Source organism: Salmo salar, chromosome 04 (assembly GCF_965601325.2).
Source record: "Salmo salar chromosome 04, fSalSal1, whole genome shotgun sequence".
Taxonomy (NCBI): domain Eukaryota; kingdom Metazoa; phylum Chordata; class Actinopteri; order Salmoniformes; family Salmonidae; genus Salmo; species Salmo salar.
Window position 1 is genome coordinate 72,341,607 of NC_138294.1, and position 23,077 is coordinate 72,364,683.

The 23,077-nt window shown below is 41.5% G+C and overlaps 1 protein-coding gene across 6 annotated transcripts in view; it reads right to left on the reverse strand.

Moving 5' to 3' along the window:
* Positions 1-23,077, reverse strand: part of LOC106603655 (HMG box transcription factor BBX) — a 42,846-nt gene that overhangs the window by 15,567 nt on the left and 4,202 nt on the right. For all 6 annotated transcript variants that reach the window (XM_082974696.1, XM_082974695.1, XM_082974694.1 and 3 more), the window contains exons 3-4: positions 5,648-5,810; positions 4,104-4,358 (exon numbers count right to left, since the gene is read on the reverse strand). In XM_082974696.1, coding sequence (XP_082830822.1) covers positions 4,104-4,358; positions 5,648-5,797 — 405 coding nt within the window. In that variant the 5' untranslated portion in view covers positions 5,798-5,810. The remainder of the gene's footprint in view (positions 1-4,103; positions 4,359-5,647; positions 5,811-23,077) is intronic.

Here is a 23,077-nt window from a genome sequence, read left to right on the forward strand (position 1 = left end):
CCTTAATTGGCCTTTCAAAGCACTTCATGATGACAGAAGTGAGTCCTACGGGCGATAGTCATTCATACTGAACAAAAATATAAACGCAACATGTAGTGTTGGTCCCATGTTTCATGAGCTGAAATAAAAGATCCCAGAAATGTTCATATGCACAAAAATATTATTTCTCTCAAATTTTGTGCACAAATTTATTTACATCCCTATTAATGAGCATTTGTCCTTTGCCAAGATAATCCATCCATCTGACAGGTGTGGCATATCAATTAAACAGCATGATCATTACACAGGTGCACCTTGTGCTGAGGACAATGAAAGGCCACTCTAAAATGTGCAGCTTTGTCACACAATGCCACAGATGTCTCATGTTGCGGAAGCGTGCAATTGGCATGCTGACTGCAGGAATGTCCACCAGAGCTGTTGCCAGATAATTGAATGTTAATTTCTCTACCGTAAGCTGCCTCCAACGTTGTGTTCGAGGATTTAGCCGTACGTCCAACCGGCCTCACAAACGCAGACCACGTGTAACCCAGGATCACATCCGGCTAACGTCGTTTTAGAGAATTTGACGTTATCCTGAGGCCCATTGTCATGCTATTCATCTGCCGCCATCACCTCATGTTTCAGCATGATATTGCATGGCCCAATGTCGTAAGGATCTGTAAACAATTCCTGGAAGCTGAAAATGTTACAGTTCTTCCAAGGCCTGCATACTCACCAGACATGTCACCCATTGTGCATGTTTGGGATGCTCTGAATCCAGGTTCCGCCAACTTCGCACAGCAATTGAAGAGGAGTGGGACAACATTCCACAGGCCACAATCAACAGCCTGATCAACTCTATGTGAAGGAGATGTGTCGCGCTGCATGAGGCAAATGGTGGGCACACCAGATACTGGACTGTTTTTTTTATCCACGCCCCTACTTTATTTATTAAGGTATCTGACCAACAGATGCATATCTGTATTCCCAGTCATGTGAAATCCATAGATTAGGGCCTAATGAATTTATTACAATTGACTGATTTCCTGATAAGAACTGTAACTCAGAAAAATCGTTAATCATTGCATTTCTATTTTTGTTCAGTGTAGTTCAGTTACCTTCACTTTCTTGAGTACAGGAACAATGGTGGACATCTTGAAGCATGTGGGGACAACAGACTGGGATAAGGAGACATTTTATATGTCCGTAAACACTCCAGCCAGCTGGTCTGAACATGCTCTGAGGACACGGCTTGGGATGCCGTCTGGGTCGGCAGCCACGCGAGGGTGGCCACGGAGAATGAGAACGCACAGTCTGGCAGCTCTATGTTTTCCTCAAAGTGGGCGTAGAAGGTGTTTAGCTTGTCCAGGAGCGAGGCGTCGGTGTCCGCGACAAAGCTGGCTCTCCCTTTATAATCTGTGATTATCTGGAGTCCCTGCCACATATGTCTCTTGCCTGAGCTGTTGAATAGCAACTCAATTTTTAGCCCTGTATTATTGTTTTGTCTCTGATTGCCTCACAGAGGTCATAGCTAGTCTGTACACGTCCACGTTCCCAGTCATATTGCCGTGATTAAATGTGGTGGTTCGGTAGTTGACTCAAAGAGAGAAAGACAATAGTTGAACAGTTTTGAATATATCCCTTCCTTCAAAACTTTTTGAAGCAGCAGAGAGAGCTAGCTATATATCATTGTATTTTTCTTCTTCATATTTTACCTTTCATTTACTGAGTTAATGCAGCTAATTTAGCCTAATGTTACTCAACAACCTGACTCACACAGAGAGAAATTATATTTATGTTAGCTAGTTGGCTTAGACTGTCCAACACAGAAACTCTTCCAAGTCAAGGTAAGCTTTTGTTTTATACATTTATTGCCACCGGGCCCGCCAGTGTAACTACTAAATGTACACTCACTGTACTGTGTGATTGTGCACATGGATTGGATGTTTACTAACACGATAGTTAAACTTTGTTGACTATAACGTTACGGTGACAAAAATGTAGGCTGTGTAGCGGTTATGGTATGAAGGTTTGGCTTGGGGAAGTTTTTGCGACTGGTCACAGACAGCTGTTGTGTTGTGCACTAAAGTCCACAAGTGATGGGAAAAGGTAAGAGGAGAAGAGTGTATAATTCCTTTTCGCATCTATGTAATGAGCTAAGTGATGATGCTGTATGTGGCTGCTATGAAAGTGAACTGTGTGTGGAGGTGATCAGGGGTGTATTCATTCGAACGATTCTGTTGCAAAATATGGACGCAAATGGAATGAAACGTGGAGGGACCTACCTGAATTTGTTTTAGTTCCAAAACGTAACTGGTTGGACTAACGATTACACCCCAGATCAGCCAAAAGTGTGAAAGGCGGTATTAAATGTGTCACTGTCTGTCACCTTAATTACTCCAATTTGTCTCTCGACCTGTGTACCTGTTATAAATGTTCCTTTATAGGCTAGTTTGTAGCAACCTCATGATGGGTATAGGGGAAATTTGAGTATCATGTAGTAGCCTAAACCTATCGATGTTTCATTGAGCTGGGTGAATGGAATATAAAATGCCAGTCATCCAATATGCTGTAATAGAAATAAGATGATGCTCATAAAAAACAAAACAATCGTCCTCCCTAATCTTCAGTCACCGACCGCCACTGCTGAAGAAGTGTTACATAACAGAACTTTCATATTTTGCTGGACTTCATTTGCATAGAGACTATCCAAAATAAGCTATGGTAGACTCATTCAGTAGTGTGCATACATTGTCGCTTTAGATAGTTTCATGGCCAATAAAAAGGTACTAGAAAGATGGATAATGCATGTCTTAATATGGCTACGACACTCCAGTTTCAAATGACTTGATTGTGATCCTGTGTTGTAACTCTTGATCAGCTTCAGGGTTCATTCTATCTGAATTCTAAATCAAATGATAGTTTGTTTAGAGAAACAGTAAGGGGTGAACCCTAACATGCTGACCACACAGCTCGTGTCATATGCACAGCAAAATAAATGTACACATATGTTTACACATACGTACAATCATTGCACCCACACTGCTTGCGCACGTCACTGAGCGTCTGCGTAGCCAGGCGCTAAAATAGAACTTGGTTCTATTTGTGACGCTTGACGAGCTGCAAGTCCCGCCTCTCCCTTCTCCTCATTGGTTTTTAGGAGCATATACCCACGTGGGTGATTGAAAGATGAACTGAGGTCCACACTCCAGTTCAATTGGTGGTAATGCACCTTAAAGTTGGTTGCATGGCCTCCCGAGTGGCGCAGTGGTCTAAGGCACTGCATCGCAGTGCTAGCTGTGCCACTAGAGATTCTGGGTTCGAGTCCAGGCTCTGTCGCAGCCGGCCGCGACCGGGAGGCCTATGGGGCGGCGCACAATTGGCCCAGCGTTGTCCGGGTTAGGGAGGGTTTGGCCGGCAGGGATATCCTTGTCTCATCGCGCACTAGCGACTCCTGTGGCGGGCCGGGTGCAGTGCACGCTGACACGGTCGCCAGGTGTACAGTGTTTCCTCCAACACATTGGTGCGGCTGGATTCCGGGTTGGATGGAATTTGTGTCAAGAAGCAGTGCGGCTTGGTTGGGTTGTGTTTTGGAGGACGCACGGCTCTCGAAGCGATGAGACAAGACTGTAACTACTACCAATTGGATACCACGAAATTGGGGAGAAAAAAAGGAGTGGAAAATACAAAAAATAAATTAAAAAAATATAACTTGAAACAAACTCGGTTTAGCCTTTTATCTGTGGATTAATTGTCGTAGAAGAGGACCTTGTGCATTTCATGTAAAATAACCCAATGTTTAAATCCCAGGACAAACTAGCTAGCAACAGCAAGCTAGCTAGCTAAATCGCCATAAATGTTTAATGCTTTTCGACTTGGCTCCAAAATTAATATAGCTGTGTGTCCTGATCGTATTTGGTGTGGGTGGACAAAAATCAACATATGCGCAATGGTGCGCGAGTGGTCTGGTCAGCATGCATCTTAAGAAAATGTTCACTTAGTCATCATGCATTGATGTCACTGGGAGACTAAGTGAACATTTTTCTTAATTAGATGTTAGAATTCGCACCTAAGAGAATAAGAGACGTTTGACAATTCCAGAACGGGATTTTGGTGATGCTCACCTCCTTGGCCATGTCGGTGTACTTCTGTTTCTCTTTGGGCTCCAGCACGGCCCACCAGTCAGCCAAGATCTTGGTGGCACCGCGGTTGTCCAGTCGAGGGTGTTCCTGCCTCACCAGCGATCGGTGGCGCTTGCAGAAAAGCAGGAAGGCATTCATGGGCCGGCGGGCCCGCTGCTCTGAAGAGTCCTCTTCCCCCTCCATGGGCCCCCCGCATGGCACCTTTGGCCCCCGGGTCTCCCTGACCATCAATGGCTCCTGTGGACAGACGCATCAGTGATAGATGTTTAAACTTCATCATCACTACCCCCACCACCACTATTATCATAACAATGGTTAGGCTCTATTTTATAGTGCTGATTCAGTTGGTATCTCTTTGGAAATAATTCAGAAATGTGTTTTATACTGAACAAAAATGTAAAAACTATTTTTTCATTTTACTGAGCTACAGTTCATATAAGTAAATCAGTCAATTAGATTAAGGCATTAGGCCTTAATCTATGGATTTCACATGACTGGGCAGGGGTGCAGCCATAGCTGGGCATAGGCCCACCCACTGGGGAGCCAGGCCCACCCACTGGGTAGCCAGGCCCAGCCAATCGGAATTAGTTTTTCCCCACAAAAGGGCATCATTACAGACAGAAATACTCCTCAGCATCCCCCCAACCCCCCTCAGACGACCCCACAGGTGAACAAGCCGGATGTGGAGGTCCTGGGCTGGCATGGTTACATGTGGTCTGCGGTTGCGAGGCCGGTTAGGTGTACTGCCAAATACTCTAAAACCACATTGGAGGCAGCTTATGGTAGAGAAATTAACATTAAATTATCTGGCAACAGCTCTGGTGGACATTTCTGCAGTCAGCATGCCAATTGCATGCTCCCTCAAAACTTGAGACATCTGTGGCATTGTGTTGTGTGGCATACTCCACATTATAAAGTGCATTGTCCCCACCACAAGGCGCACCTGTGTAATAAGCATGCGGTTTAATCAGCTTCTTGATATGCCATACCTGTCAGGGATGTAGACACATTTGTGCACAACATTTCAGAAAAACTACTTTTTGTGCATATGGAACATTTCTTGGAGGTTTTATTTCAGCTCATGAAACATGGGACCAACACTTTACATGTTGCGTTTATATTTTTGTCAGTGTAGTTTTTTTTATATCATAGAAAATGAAAGTGAATACTTCTAGACTACATACTTAGTTATCAAAATGATGTGTGTTTTAGAAATTCAAATGTTTCAATCATATTTTAGACATGGTATTTCTGCCCCCACAGCCAGCCAGGGAGAGATACTTCATAGAGGGGGTAATGTGCCCTTGGCTGGTGGTTCTATACTGGAGAGGTCACTGCATAGTGAACTAACAATAGACTGTCATAAATGTATCATGGGGCAATAGGCAAGTGGGAATGTGGCAAGAGATGCCCAGAGTTATGTTCAGTAGGTCCGAAACTATCCATCTGAACTTGCCCAATAAGAAATGCTCTTTCATTTCAAAACGTACATACTGAATGCGACACCTGCAAAAGAGGACAGTCACCTTCTCTAGTTCTTCTTCGTCCTCCTCTTCTTCCTCCGAAAAGTCCAGGGCCTTCTTGGAGAGTAGCGGGTGCCATTGTAGACACTTGCGCTTGGGCCGCTTGTAGCTCACCTCCACTGGAGGCTCCTTACCCCTTCCTCCACCTTTCATGGCGCTGCCGAGCCTGGAGAGGGGAGAAAGAGAGTTCACTCAGAAACATCTAGACGCTGATCTTTTTTGCTTTTCCACACTAATAGGATTGGGTAAGCTGATCCTAGATCTTTACCTAGGGGAAACTTCTCAGGTCTTGTTGAGCACTATGATCAATGACTTTGTAAGTAAGCAGCACTATACAAATACATTGGATTGACTACTGACTGAATTCTTTAGTCTCTTGAGCAACTGCTGGTGGTAGGGATAGCGGTAGCAGAGAGTAAAGGTTAAAGGTCATGAAAAGTGATTAGAATATAAGATAGAAGCTAACCTCAAGTACTTCTACAGAAGCAGATGACTCACTGAGGTGTTGCATACCTAGTAGCACTGAAAACTCAGTAGCACTATTTTTAAATGACAAGGTAATTACTAATAAAATATTGTTTCAGCAAACACACTAGTGATGCACACCCATAACCCACAGTCCCCGTGGTTATATACATGGGTTGGGCAGGTTAAATAAAGAAGAAAACAATATATTTAAACAAATTCTTGTGCAATTTATATTGATAGGCTAACATTGAGGTTTTTCTTTCATTATTTTTAGGCTGTCTGGCATTAGTGCGAAAGCTTTCTGTGAAGCCTAAACTTTACGCGTGCCACATAGCCTGAAACACTTCTGGGAACGGGCAGAAAGAAATAGATCCACTAAGGAAAAATGACAATGTCAGAGTTTAATTCAATAAGAAAATAGCTGCAAAATGGAGTTGAAAATAAAGAGCCAGAAAAGTAATGTTTGGGAAAGATTTGGTGGTGGCAAAAGAGGATGATGGCAGTACATATGTTATGTGTGATTGTGAGATGCTATACAAATTCGACAGTCACCAGGCGATGACTTCAAATAAGCCTATGGCACGTCAAGGGTACTGTAGCCCACTGTTCAGATGGGTTAAATAGAAACTGAAATCTGGACACTGAATGTAGGTCTGTAACCTCTCACACTGTCTTAATATAAACTCCTGCAGAATTAAGCATTTCTTGCAGTAAAATTCTACACCAAAATGTAAATTTTGACTAGAGGAGTGGAGATCTGAGTTTTCTTTCAGGATCTTGAGATAATGTGAATGCGCAGTTAGATACTGTCTGTAGAGGTGCCATCTTTACCAGCATCATAAAAGCTGATAGTAGCCTATTTCCACCACATCATCAATGCATGCAACCCGAACTGATATCTTATCAGAATGTTGGGTCACAGCTTTCTATGACAGAAGAGAAGCTGCATTATCTAATTATAGGAAATTGATAAACAAATATCCTACCAAAATGTCAGAAACAAGTAGAAACATACAGGACCGGTCGAAAGTTAGGACACACCTACTAATTTTTCTTTATTTTTCCATTGTAGAATAATAGTGAAGACATCAAAACTATGAAATAACACATATTGAATCATGTAGTAACCAACAAATTGAAATAGATTTTATATTTCAGATTCTTCATAGTAGCCACCCTTTGCCTTGATGACAGCTTTGCATTCTCTCAACCAGCTTCATAAGGTAGTCACCTGGAATGCATTTCAATTAACAGGTGTGCCTTGTTAAAAGTTAATTTGTGGAATTACTTTCCTTAAAAGTGTTCAAATAAGCAAAGAAATGACAGTCCATTACTTTAAGACATGAAGGTCAGTCAATCCGGAACATTAAGAACTTTGAGTTTCTTCAAATGTAGTCGCAAAAACCATCAAGCGTTCCTAGGAAGGAAACCGCTCAGGGATTTCACCATGAGGCCAATGGTGACCTTAAAACAGTTAGAGTTTAATGGCTGTGATGGGAGATAACTGAGGATGGATCAACAACATTGTAGATACTCCACAATACTAACCTTAATGACAGAGTGAAAAGAAAGAAGCCTATACAGAATAAAAAATATTCCAAAACATGCATCCTGTTTGCAATAAGGCACTAAGGTAAAACTGCAAAAAGCGTACAAAGCGTTGTGTGTGTGGCAAATAAAACATCACTAAGTATCACTTCATATTTTCAAGCATGGTGGTGGCTGTATCATGCAATGATGGATATGCTTGTCATCGGCAAGGACTGGGGAGTATTTTAGGACAAAAATAAACTGAAAATCCTAGAGGAAATCCTGGTTCAGTCAGCTTTCCAACAGACACTGGGAGACAAATTCACCTTTCAGCAGGACAATAACCTAAAACACAAGGCCAAATATACACTGGAGTTGCTTACCAAGATGACACCGAATGTTCCTCAGTGGCCTAGTTACAATTTTGACCTAATTCGGCTTGAAAAACCGATGGCAAGATTTGAAAATGTCTGTCTAGCAATGATCAACAACCACCTTGACAGAGCTGGAAGATTTTTTTAAAGAATAAATTAGCAAATATTGTACAATCCAGGTGTGCAAAGCTCTTAGAGATTTACCCAGAAACATAGAAATCAGAATGTTTCAAATTAAAATAACATACTGAACAATGTGTGTTATTAAATGTACTAACTACACTGCTCAAAAAAATCAAGGGAACACTTAAACAACACAATGTAACTCCAAGTCAATCACACTTGACCGCTACCTCCGCCTTTGTGCAAGAAGGAGCAGGAGGAGCACTGCCAGAGCCCTGCAAAATGACCTCCTGCAGGCCACAAATGTGCATGTGTCTGCTCAAACAGTCAGAAACAGACTCCATGAGGGTGGTATGAGGGCCCGCCGTCCACAGGTGGGGGTTGTGCTTACAGCCCAACACCGTGCAGGACGTTTGGCATTTGCCAGAGAACACCAAGATTGGCAAATTCGCCACTGGTGCCCTGTGGTCTTCACAGATGAAAGCAGGTTCACACTGAGCACGTGACAGATGTGACAGAGTCTGGAGACGCCGTGGAGAACGTTCTGCTGCCTGCAACATCCTCCAGCATGACCGGTTTGGCTGTGGGTCAGTCATGGTGTGGGGTGGCATTTCTTTGGGGGGCCGCACAGCCCTCCATGTGCTCGCCAGAGGTAGCCTGACTGCCATTAGGTACCAAGATGAGATCCTCAGACCCCTTGTGAGACCATATGCTGGTGCGGTTGGCCCTGGGTTCCTCCTAATGCAAGACAATGCTAGACCTCATGTGGCTGGAGTGTGTCAGCAGTTCCTGCAAGAGGAAGGCATTGATGCTATGGACTGGCCCGCCCGTTCCCCAGACCTGAATCCAATTGAGCACATCTGGGACATCATGTCTCGCTCCATCCACCAACGCCACGTTGCACCACAGACTGTCCAGGAGTTGGCGGATGCTTTAGGAGATCCCTCAGGAGACCATCCACCACCTCATCAGGAGCATGCCCAGGCGTTGTAGGGAGGTCATATAGGCACATGGAGGCCACACACACTACTGAGCCTCATTTTGACTTGTTTTAAGGTCATTACATCAAAGTTGGATCAGCCTGTAGTGTGGTTTTCCACTTTAATTTTGAGTGTGACTCCAAATCCAGACCTCCATGGGTTGATAAATTGGATTTCCATTGATTATTTGTGTGTGATTTTGTTGTCAGCACATTCAACTATGTAAAGAAAAAAGTATTTAATAAGATTATTTCATTCATTCAGATCTAGGATGTGTTATTTTAGTGTTCCCTTTATTTTTTTGAGCAGCGTATAAGCTTCTGCTGCACTATACTACAATTGTGCAGATTCTAATTTCCACCTTCATCCTTTGCCTATACTAACAGTATTGCAAACATTTTTGGTTCTTAATGTTAACAAAAGATACACAAATTTGGTTTTCAGTCATTTTCCTAAATGTAAGTATTGGTGAAAACTCCTCACACATAGCTGCAATCGTGTGGAATCGCATGTCCAAATTTCTGATTATACTATCCAGAGCCACATAAAACACTGTGTTGTGAAATCCAGTGTCTGACATCTGTTAATTTGCCATGTCATCTTCAGTCTCATCAACGTTTTCTTTTTTTCTGGTGGTTCCTCTGTTCACTGTGAAACTGAGTAGCTACACCCATTTCATTTGCCACCATGGAGGCTTCAGCCAGAAGTGTCCCATTGATTACGCAGAGCCTGTATTTCTTCCTGTAGTGCCTTAATGTGAGCTGCTTCAGTGTCCAGAGAAATATTTCCTGACTGAAGAATTAGGCTTCTATTCTCAATATGCTGCTAAACTTTCCCCCAGAAAGTGAGAAGGAAGATCACCTTTAAAGACATGAAGTAGCTTTTCAGACCTTTTGCTTCGTTGTCAGGCTGCAGGTAGCAAGAAGCATTTCTAGGGCCTTGATGATTGATAGTAAATGAGTTGCCACTAGTTGGACCACAGCGCACTCCATCACGTGTCTGAAATGCAGTTAAGACAGCAGCCAGTATTTTCCTTGAGAATGGCCCATCGCTCTGGGCTGGCACTGAACAGATTGTGAAGACGATACATTGCCAAAAAAAGTTGATACTTCTGGGCATGACTGAACTGCATGTACACCCACAAGATTAAGAGTATGGGAGGCACAAGGTGAGTATGTGGCCAGTGGATTCTTTTGCAGTATGTGTGCTTGAACTCTCTTCACTTTCCCTGACATATTTGCACCATTATCATAGCAGATTGCCGTAGTCAAGGCTGTCAATACCATGCCCTTCCAATGCACTCACAATCATTTCAGAAATTTCACTGCCTGTCTTTCTAGCAAAGTCTTTAAATTCAAGAAAACTTTCAATTATTCCCCCATTTACCTGTTCCCTGAACTTTATCTTTGTGTACATGTCTCACCAATAATACATTTTGCTCAGTATGGGAAATGTCTGGAGTTGCATCACATATAACCGAGTAATAGTTTGCGTCTTCTCTTTCATAAAGTATTGTTTTTCAAAAACCCTTTGACCACATATTCCTATGAATTTGTTTTGTCTCTCAGGGCTGAGGTAATGAGTCAGTCGTGCTCCTTTCTTTATGTCCCTGACTTTCTGTAAGTGCTCAGGTCATAATTTGACAACAGTTGAAGTAAGCCTAGGTAATGTCCATTATGCACATCAAGATCGAGTGATTTCCCCCATAACGGCAGATTCCTAGATGCTAAGTACAGTATCACATTCAAAATAATTTCTAGAAGTGCTCTGTTTCTATACATTTCTGACTAGATTTGTTTCTGCAGCTGACTGTCTATACCTCTAGCTGTTGTTATGGTATGCTGCAGATTTTTCAATTTCTAGTAACAGTTCATGCTCTGGTAGTTTGTCATACATTCTCCTCCATTTCATTGATGATATCTTATAGCCATCCTTAATATTCAGAGAACTGGGTGATCGTTTACTTTGCTCATGAGAAAAAAGAACACATGAAATGAAATACGCCTTTACACTCTTACTATAAATAAGGCAGTCTCTCTGCAACTTCTCTTCCATTTTCTGACTTACTATACTGTAAATAGTTGGGGAATGGCTTGCCTTCTGAGTCTGGGGGTATGATTTTATACAGTTCTGTCCTCCTCACCACACCTCTTGGGTAGTCTGCGAACAATAGCTTCTCTTTCATGTTCTTGTACTTTCTCTGGCCACAGTGCTGGATATTCTAAAACCTCATCTTCCTCACTTCTAATCTGTCCACTCTTCCTTTCCCTTATTACTTGCTTGTTCAATCTCTTCTGTCACTCCTTCACTGGCACTGCTGCTACTCTAACTCCTCTTCCTCCTCCCTGCTCTCCTCTGCATCCGAGTCTGTCTGACAGCTTTCTGCTGAGATTCTGCCTACCTGGGGCTCTCTAGGCACTAGGAAGTGAGTAAACAAAGGGAATTTCAGGTTTAATGTTTGCTCCTACAAAGGTTACCATACTAAAAAATGTACTACTGAAGGAAAAAACATTTTTATAGTGTGTGTAATATATATAAAAGGGAATACGTATTTAAGTGTATCTAACTTTACAATTTAAAAATGGTCTAGTTATGCTGCTGCTACAAAACAACTGCCTCACCTCCAATGTCTGCTGTTTCAACTTCATGTAGTAGACACATGTTGGGATCTTTGTCTACAGCAGTAGTAGTAGCAGCTACAGTATGGATAGGTAGGCTACATGTTAGCCATAGTTGGTAGTGGTAGCTCATCATCATGTTAATAATTACTGCTCTGACCGAGCCGAGTGAGTCCATGGTCGGCAGCTACCTGTAGCTAGCAAGCTATCAAACTAGCTAGGCTACTCAGTTCGGCAGGCCGTCTGCACTGACTTACCACTCAAATCGTTCTCGTTTTTTTCCTGAAAGACAGCTGCATCCGTCTTTCTTTCCTTTTCTGGAAACCCGATTTAGTTTTTGAGGGGGGCATAGTGGTCATCTCTTGTGAATGCTTAGGCTACATGCCGGAGCAACTGTCTGATCAGCTGTATTTTTTTTTCTCCTTGTGGAGAATGGACCAATGCCTGATCCAATTATGGTTATACGTTTTAATTTTCACCACAGATTTTTTTTAAATGATAAATCATTTTCTAAACATTTAGGGGCCGCTACCAGGCTAGGGCCCCATGCATCATTCATGTTTTCCCCCTTAATGACGCCCTTGGCTGTAATCATCATTGCCAGAGGTGATTTTAGAATATCCAAATTCCAGCCATAAATGTGTATTCCCAACGTTTGTTTTCAACAGAGAACTCATAGATTTTGGTTTTAGTTGAATCCACAGTTTAGCTAGTAAGAGCAATATGGAAATCTAGCATCAATGTAGCTCTATAAGTGTTTTCATGTTTGACTGTTGGGATTGTTGTTTTAGTCCGACAATCGGGATGCAAGGGGTTTATGTTAATTTTTCAATATTATATGTCGTTTCCTTCCTAAAGAGACAAAGGTCACTTCAGTGTTCAAGCTAAAGTTGAAACTAGGGATGCACGACATATCAGTGAACATATCAGAATCGGACCATATTAGCTAAAAATGCCAGCATTGGTATTGGCCGATGTCTAGTTTAACACTGATCTGAAAAACCGATGTCAAAGCTGACGTGCATACCTATATAAAACGTAGGTACATGACGTAATGACGCCACGTAAAATTTTGCACTACACGTGCAACACAGCATTCCTAACCTAGAGCCCACAATGTCTGCTGTGTGGATTGAGCAGTCAACAAGTCGAGCAGTCATTTGAAAGAGTAAGAACATTTCAGCGTGACAACTCAAAAGGCAAAATCCATTAACGCCAAGATAATGGAATTCATTGCCCTTGACAATCAACCGTTCTCTGTTGTGGGTGATGTTTGCTTTCGCGACTGTTCGAGCACCGGTACACACTAACGTTACCAAGTGCACAGTAATAGCATCACTGCTATTAGCTCACAACATACTATGGAACGCTGTTGGGAGGTTGCGTGTCAAAAAAGATACATGTCAAATAACACTATTTGACGCGTTAAATAAACTTTTCATTTAATACGTCAAATAACACAGTTCTATTATAGAATGTTGTGTGTTCTGAATTTGCACGTGCAAGCCAAGCGCCACCAGTACTATCAGTAGCACTGTCAAAGCTGTACAAAAAAAGTCTGCAAACAAGCAAACACCGGCCACAAATGATGTGTTTACAATGCCGCGATGGTAATAAAGCATTATTTGTTTGACCGCAACTTCTGGGGTAGCTAGCTAGCTTTATCTTGGTACCTAGCTAGCACCAATACAACCAGCCTGAAAACAATGACAAGTATAAATTGCAGTCATTCTCCCTATTCTTAGCAATGATTTAGGAATCCTTGTGAGTAAGTATTAGCTAGGTAGCTACTTGTTGTTCGCCTATTGAAATTGAACTTCAGTTCATGAAAATAAATAGCTAGCCAGCTACTTAACCTGTTATGGATAGGGGGCAGTATTTTCATGGCCGGATAAAAAACGTACCCGATTTAATCTGTTTATTACTCCTGCCCAGAAACTAGAATATGCATATAATTGTTTGATTTGGATAGAAAACACCCTAAAGTTTCTAAAACTGTTTGAATGGTGTCTGTGAGTATAACAGAACTCATATGGCAGGCCAAAACCTGAGAAGATTCCAAACAGGAAGTGGCCTCTCTGACCATTTCTTGGCCTTCTTTAGCCTCTTTATTGAAAACAGAGGATCTCTGCTGTAACGTGACACTTTCTAAGGCTCCCATAGGCTCTCAGAAGGCGCCAGAACGTTGAATGATGACTTTGCAGTACATGGCTGAAAAACAGTAGCGCATTTGGATAGTGGTCGATCTGAGAACAATGAGACGGTCGCGCGCGTGCACGTGAAGAGTCCATTTTACATTTTCAGTCTTTGAACGAAAACAACGACTCCCGGTGGGAATATTATCGCTATTTTACGAGAAAAATCGCATCAAAATTGATTTTAAACAGCGTTTGACATGCTTCGAAGTACGGTAATGGATTATTTAAAAAAAAAATTGTCACGATACGCGCGGGCGCGTCACCCTTCGGATAGTGTCTTGAACGCACGAACAAAACGCCGCTATTTGGATATAACTATGGATTATTTGGAACCAAACCAACATTTGTTGTTGAAGTAGAAGTCCTGGGAGTGCATTCTGACGAAGAACAGCAAAGGTAATCCAATTTTTCTTATAGTAAATCGGAGTTTGGTGAGTACCAAACTTGGTGGGTGTCAAAATAGCTAGCCTGTGATGGCCGGTCTATCTACTCAGAATATTGCAAAATGCGCTTTCACCGAAAAGCTATTTTAAAATCGGACACCGCGATTGCATAAAGGAGTTCTGTATCTATAATTCTTAAAATAATTGTTATGTTTTTTGTGAATGTTTATCGTGAGTAATTTAGTAAATTCACCGGAAGTGTTCGGTGGGAATGCTAGTTCTGAACGTCACATGCTAATGTAAAAAGCTGGTTTTTGATATAAATATGAACTTGATTGAACAAAACATGCATGTATTGTATAACATAATGTCCTAGGAGTGTCATCTGATGAAGATCAAAGGTTAGTGCTGCATTTAGCTGTGGTTTTGGTTTTTGTGACATTATATGCTAGCTTGAAAAATGGGTGTCTGATTCTTTCTGGCTGGGTACTCTCCTGACATAATCTAATGTTTTGCTTTCGTTGTAAAGCCTTTTTGAAATCGGACAGTGTGGTTAGATAAAGGAGAGTCTTGTCTTTAAAATGGTGTAAAATAGTCATATGTTTGAAAAATTGGAGTTTTTGGATTTTTGAGGAGTTTGTAATTCGCGCCACGCCCTATCATTGGATATTGGAGCAGTGTTCCGCTAGCGGAACGTCTAGATGTAAGAAGTTAACCCTGTTGCCCAAAGCTAACGTTATACGCAGCCAGCTAGCTACATCTGGCTAGTGATGCTCGACCAGACCGAGTTATGTGTTGTGAAGCTAGCCACAATAGTGGAATTTGTGGTTTGCCTTCAAAATCAAAGTACCTCTTTGAAAGTGATGCAGAAGGTTACAATTGGTGGAATCATGCCATATTTAGACTAGATAATGTTAAAAAAGGTTGCAATGTGAAGTGAAATGGGGTATCAGTCTACTCGGTGACACACACGGAACACAACTGTTTAGAGTTTATGCAAATATTAGCATTGTAGCTCTTATTGCAGGACTCTGACGGTGGGAAATCACCTCCCCAGTCAGCCTATTGTGTGTATTGACATTCATATTGCACTGTACAGATTTACCTAAGGATTGGGGATCAATGAAATGTGGTATCAGTCTACTCAATACCCAAGATATTTTTTCCCAATGTCGTCCTCAGATTTATCAGACTCAAACATCCACGTAGTATTGTTTTTCCTCGGGAATAGTGTTTAATAAACACAGGTTGACAATAAATGTGGCTCAATTCAGTTGTTTCAGAGTCAGAGTCTCGCAATAAGAGCTGATACCACATGTCATTGATCCACAATCCATAGGTATCCACAATCCCAATGCAACTCTAAAGTATAATACATCCAGTGTGATTTCAACAGATTTTTGGAAAATGAACAAAATTGTCTTTAGTTTATTTTATATAACAACATTCCAACCTCGTTTAGCATGATCTATTCAATTATGGCATAATTCTACTTTTTGTATTCATTTGCATCACTGTCAATGACAAACTTTTCTTTTGAAGGCTAACCACAAAGTCCACTATTGTGGCTAATCCTTATTGTGGCTAGCTTTACATAGATGGGTCCGACCACCATTAATCAAATATGAACGGTCTTATAAATTAGGGTTATTTTAGATGACGACACCTAGCTATATAGTTAGCTAGCTAACTATAGCTACTGAAACAGATTATGTCATTCTGCTATGTTTTTGGGGAAGAACATTGTTTGCAACCATGAGCTAGCTTGCTTTTTTTATCACCAGCACTGCAGGTGCGCGAGACAACTTTACCAGCATCATAGCATACGTATCAATGAATCGTTGTGACATATGAAATATGAGTGATGGTGTAATCAATGTCTAATAACTACGTAAAAAAACTATGAACACATTAAATTATGTGACGTGCAGTCATATTCAGGTTCTGATTGGTCAACAAGCTTATTTGACACATCAAATAGTGTTATTTGACACGCAAAACCCAAACGGTGTTCCATGACAAATCCTGGTTGAGAATAAAACGACTGAACAATGAAACAGCACAGCAAGTAAGCGAAATAAATAGGTTTTGATTATGTTTTACTGGTAATGGGGACATGCGTGAATGCCAACAAAATAACTTTTTGGTCAGTGTGGTGTGTGTGTAACCTTTATTTAACTAGGCAAGTCAGTTAACCTGATATGGATAGGGGGCAGTATTTTCACGGCCGGATGAAAAAACGTACCCGATTTAAACTGGTTACTACTCTTGCCCAGAAACGAGGATATGCATATTATTAGTAGATTTGGATAGAACACACTCTGAAGTTTCTAAAACTGTTTGAATGGTGTCTGTGAGTATAACAGAACTCATATGGCAGGCAAAAACCTGAGAAAATTCCAAGCAGGAAGTGGAAAGTCTGAGAATTGTAGTTCTTTTGATTCTCTATCGAACCTACAGTATCTGTGCTGTTACGTTGCACTTTCTAAGGCTTCCATTGGCTGTCTAAAGCCTTCAGAAAGTGGATTGAGCCTTCTATCTCTGGGAAGAGTATAGGAGCTCAGTTACTGAGTGGTCTGCCTGAGGACAAAGAGATTGGATATGCGCGTTCCCGCGAGCACGCCGTTTTTTCTTTTCCTCCTTGAATGAATACACTATTGTCCGGTTGGAATATTATCGCAATTTTACGTAAAAAATACCATAAACATTTCTTTTAAACATGCTTCTAAGTACGGTAATGGAACATTTTGACTTTTTGTGTCTCGAATTGCGCTCGCGCGTTACCCTTTGGATAGTGACCTGAACGCACGAACAAAACGGAGGTATTTGGACATAATTATGGATTATTTCGAACAAAAACAACATTTCTTGTGGAAGTAGCAGTCCTGGGAGTGCATTCTGACGAAGATCAGCAAAGGTAATACAATATTTCTAATACTAATTCTGAGTTTAGGTTGCCCCGAACTTGGCGGGTGTCTGAATAGCTAGCCTGTGAATATTGAAAAATGTGCTTTCGCCGAAAAGCTATTTTAAAATCTGACACAACGATTGCATAAAGGAGTTCTGTATCTATAATTCTTAAAATAATTGTTATGTATTTTGTCAACGTTTATGATGAGTATTTTTGTAAATTCACCGGAAGTTTTTGGTGGGAATACATTTTCTGAACATCATGCGCCAATGTAAAAAGCTGTTTTTGGATATAAATATGAACTTGATTGAACAAATCATACATGTATTGTATAACATAATGTCCTAGGAGTGTCATCTGATGAAGATCATTATAAGGTTAGTGCTTCATTTAGCTGTGTTTTGGGTTTTATTGACATATATGCTTGCTTGGAAAATGGCTGTGTGGTTATTTTGGTCTATGTACTCTCCTAACATAATCTAATGTTTTGCTTTCGCTGTAAAGCCTTTTTGAAATCGGATAACGTGGTTGGATTCAGGAGAAGTTTATCTTTCAAATGGTGTAAAATAGTCGTATGTTTGAAAAATTGAAATGATTGGATTTGAGGTTTTTGTATTTCGCGCCATGCGATCCCATTGGGTGTTGGCTAGGGGTTCCGCTGGCGAAACGGGGTTCCGCTAGCAGAACGCCTAGATGTAAGAGGTTTTAAGAACAAATTCTTATTTACAGTGACGGCCTACCCCGGACAATGCTGGGCCAATTGTGCGCCGCCCAATGGGACACCCAATCACGGCCGGATGTGATACAGCCTGGATTCGAACCAGGGACTGTAGAGATGTCTCTTGCACTGAGATGCAGTGCCTTAGACCGTTGTGTCCTTGTGTGTTTTCACTATTTAACTGTACTAGAATGCTTAAAAGCCTGCTAAAATGTAAAATATCGGTTATCATTTTTTATAAAAAAATGTAACAAGGAAGATATTGGATATCGGTATCGGCCAAAAATGTCATATCGGTGCATCACTAGTTGAAACATTACCAGATTTTTTTCTAATTAGTGATTACCATTATGTTATACATTTGAAACCCAACCCATGCTTAATCCACTAAAATATGTCACATTCAATTTTTTTAAAAAAGGTCTTAACGGCCTGGTTAAGAGGAAAATAAATTAAAGGCTGACATTGTGTTCTTACAAGAAACACAACTTACAGCAAGGAAACATTAGAAATGAAAGAGGAAATGGGTGGGACAACTTTTTGCATCCTCTCAATTTTGATGAATAGACATCCTTTTGTATCCGCAGGTTTGTTTTGTTGCAGGAGCATATATATTTGGAGTCTTGAACCCAATTGAATATTTATGCTCCTAACTTCGATGACCATATGTTTATTCAGAATGTATTCCTTCAGATTGCTCAAGCACCACCAGGCTGGCTACTGGCTGGAGGAGATGTAAATATTTGTTTAGATACAGTTCTTGATAGGACATCTGATAAACCCACTCCTCTTACCAAAGCCGCCAAGCTCACCCTGTCATTCATAAAGGATCTCAATTCACTAGACGTCTGGAGACAGATGCACCCACAGGATAGGGACTACTCTTTTCATTAACACCCACACGCATAGAAACTTTTTTGCAATAAAAAACATTTTCATAAAGTGTTAGATACCAATTATCTCCCCAGATTGCTTAGTAACCATTCTCCTCTGGTATTATCAATCTCCATCCCTACCAAGGTAAATGGAGCATATAGATGGAAACTAAATTCTTCTCTCCTGAAGCAACCTGAATTTTGTACATTCATCAAAGAGCAGATCAATATTTTTACTTTGACAAACAAACCCTCCGCTCCTGACAGTTTCGTTCTTTGGGATGCATTGAAAGCCGATCTGAGGGGATAAATCATTGCCTATACTAAAGGGTTGAAGAGAAAATAAGGGGCCAAACTAAAATGTCCTTGAATCTTAAAATGCTATACAGTTATATTTTTTTCTTCACCCAGGCTCTTGGTAAATAAAAAACTGAAACATAATACCCGGAACACATATAAAGCTGAGAGGGTCATTACTAAATCAAAACAGCATTGCTACAAACTTGGAGAGAAAGCACACAAAGTATTGGCATGGCAACTGAAAGCAGAGGAAAGTAAGAGGACAATTAATGCTATCGAAACTCTTACTAAACTGTAATATCTTTCAACCGTACTGAAATGAATGATACTTTTAAGAAATACTATCAGGACCTCTATACTTCCCAATCAAGCAATGATCTATCAGAGATCGACTCTTTTCTCTCCTCTCTCAACCTCCCATGCCTGTCAGAGGAAGACAGAGAAAGCCTGAGTGAACAGTTCTCAGTCCCTGAATTGTTGGAGGCCATTAAATCTTTACCTTTTAATAAATCTCCTGGGGAGGATGCCTTCCCCCCAGAGTTCTATAAATAATTTAAGGACCTGTTGGTACCCTACCTTATGGAGGTACTTAAAAAAAAGCTGGGGAGGACTGCTTTCCAGAGTCTCTCAAAAGCTGTGATTACAGTAATTCAGAAGGGAAAAACCTGCTAAAGTGCACCTCCTATAGACCACTCTCTCGCCTTAATACAACTGTAAACAGATCACCAAGATGCTATCAAAAAGACTGGAGTCATTGCTCCCTCTGCTGGCCAACCCAGATCAGACTGGCTTCATAATTACCTAGTGTCGCCATCTCCCTCAACGCCGAAAAGGCCTTTGATAGGGTTGAATGGCCATATCGCTTTCGCGTTTTGGAAAGGTTCGGTTTAGGAACCATGTTTGTAAACTTGATAAAAATCACTCTGCAAAATGTCCTGAAGCTAGGATTGCTACAAACAGGATTACTTTCTCCTCTCTATAGGAGGAACAGACAGGGTTGCCCTGTTAGCTCCCACCTCTTCGACCCTCGCCATGGAACCATTGACTGAAGCCATTAGAACATGCCCTTACAAGTTCTACCCTGGTATCTCTTCCCTATGTTTTAGATGTGGCTCAGATGAAGGAACCTTCCTCCTTTCCACTTGGCAGTGTTCAAAGCTACACAGTTTCTGGGAAGGGGTATCCAATACTATATCTTCAATTCATGGGGCTGCATTCCCTGTAGACCCCAGAGGTCTGTCTACTGGGTAACTTTACTAATTCCAACCTTAGGCAAAATCAATGCTATAAAGCTAACAGAAATCTTACTAGCAATTGCCAAGAAAAGTATTGACTTGAAATGGAAATCAGATCGCCACATTGCATTTAGCAGGGGGATAGCTGAAGTTAATAGTCGTATCCCACTGGAGAAAATGACTTACTAATTAAAATGACATTTTACAGAATTTGGCAATCCTTTATTGATTATATGTGGAATCTCCCCTCACATCACATTGATTGCATCTCTGTATAATCATGTAATGTTTCACACTTAATGTATAATATGTAGCCTACTGCAAGTGATCATATGATCCAATGTCTCATCTTTTTTAATTCATTTTAATTTGTCTGTTGTCTCGTAAGGTTAATGTCACTTTGTTATATTGTTGTCTAATGTACATGTTTTGGTTTAGGAAAAAAGTGAATAAATATATAAAAGAAACTGCATGATCAATTACACAGGCGCTCCTTCTGCTGGGGACAATACAAGTCCACTCAAATGTGCAGTTTTGTCACACAATACAATGCCAAAGATGTCTCAAGTTGAGGGAGCGTGCAATTGTCATGCTGACTGCAGGAATGTCCAGACCACAACCGCAGACCACGTGTAACCACGCCAGCCCAGGACCTCCAAATCCGGCTTCTTCACCTGCGGGATCGTCTGAGACCAGCCACCCGGACAGCTGATGAAACTGTGGGTTTGCACAACTGAAGAATTTCTGCACAAACTGCCAGACAGTCTCAGGGAAGCTCATCTGCGTGCTCATCATCCTCACCAGGATCTTGACCTGACTGCAGTTCAGCGTCGTAACTGACTTCAGTGGGCAAATGCTCACCTTCGATGGCCACTGGCACGCTGGAGGAGTGTGCTCATCACAGATGAATCCCGGTTTAAACTGTACCGGGCAGATGGCAAACAGCATGTGTGGCTTCGTGTGGGCGAGCGGCTTGCTGATGTCAACGTTGTGAACAGAGTGCGCCATGGTGGCGGTGGGGTTATGGTATGGGCAGGCATAAGCTACGGACAACGAACACAATTGCATTTTATCAATGGCAATTTAAATGCACAGAGATACTGTGATGAGATGCTGAGGCCCATTGTCGTGCCATTCATCCGCCACCATCAACTTATGTTTCAGCAAAATAATGCACGCCCCCTTGTCACAAGGATCTGTACATAATTCCTGGAAGCTGAAAATGTCCCAATTCTTCTGTGGTCTGCATACTCACTAGACATTGTGCATGTTTGGGATGCTCTGGATTGACGTATACAACAGCATGTTCCAGTTCCTGCAACTTTGCACAGCCATTGAAAAAGAGTGGGTCAGCATTCCACAGGCCACAATCAACAGCCTGATCAACTCTGTGAAGAAGATGTGTTGCACTGCAAATACTGTCTGGTTTTCTGATCCACTCCCCTACTTTTTTCCTAAGAAATAAAACATGTTCCTTCTTCAGAAGTTCCAGCTAGGCAGGCTAACATTAGTTAGCTAATTAATTTTCTAGCTATCATACAGTAGGTGTATATTAATAATTATATAGTTAATATAAGTAGACATGCAACCATAATTGACTGTAGAGCATATAAAGCACCCACAAGCTAACGGTGAGTGAAAACACAATCATCGCGGGATGACAAATTTCCAGCCAAGGGCAGTCCATTTAAAAATCATTCCTTCCTCCCTCACCCGGCAAGTGTATACTCGTCAGACGTCATCAGAAGTGTCCCCTTAATTTGAGGGCTGCGGGGAGAGGGTGCGTCTGTTAAGTGTTTGGAATGCAGCCAAAGTCTTCACTATATTCCATAAACAATGTAAACTATGGTTTGGTTCTATTATTGCTCACATAATTTCTATTTGGCACAGAACTGAAAAACAATTTAACTGGGAATCAAAATGGCATGCCTTATGAACTGGAGGGTGGCTTTTTGCATCCCCCAATTGTCGATATTATGGCCAGTAATGGTTTGAGAAAATTCCAAAATTTGAAAGATAAAGTGCTTTCGGAAAGTATTCAGACCCCTTCCCTTTTTCCACATTCTGCTATGTTACAGCCATATTCTAGAATTGATTTAATTGTTTCCCCCCCCCCCTCAATCTACACACAATACCCCCGTAATGAAGCAAAAACATTTATTTTTTTTGTTTGCAAATGTATTGAATATAAAACAGAAATATCACATTAATATCAAATTAACATAAGTATTCAGACCCTTTGCTCAGTACTTTGTTGAAGCACCTTTTGCAGCCTTGAGTCTTCTTGGGTATGGCGCTACAGGCTTCTCCCATTCTTCTCAAGCTGACAGGTTGGATGGGGAGGGTCGCTGCACAGCTATTTACAGGTCTCTCCAGAGATGTTCAGGTTCAAGTCCGGGCTCTGGCTGGGCCACTCAAGGACATTGAGACTTGTTCCGAAGCTATCTTTCCCCAGTCTGAGGTCCTGAGCAGGTTACCATCAAGGATCTCTCAGTACTTTTCTCCGTTCATCTTTCCCTCGATCCTGACTAGTCTCCCAGTCCCTGCCACTGAAAAACATCCCCACAGCATGATGCTGCCACCACCATGCTTCATGATGGGGATGGTGCCAGCTTTCCTCCCGATGTGACGCTTGGCATTCAGGCCTAAGTGTTCAATCTTGGTTTCATCAGACCAGAGAATCTTGTTTGTCATGGTCTGAGAGTCCTTTAGGTGCCTTT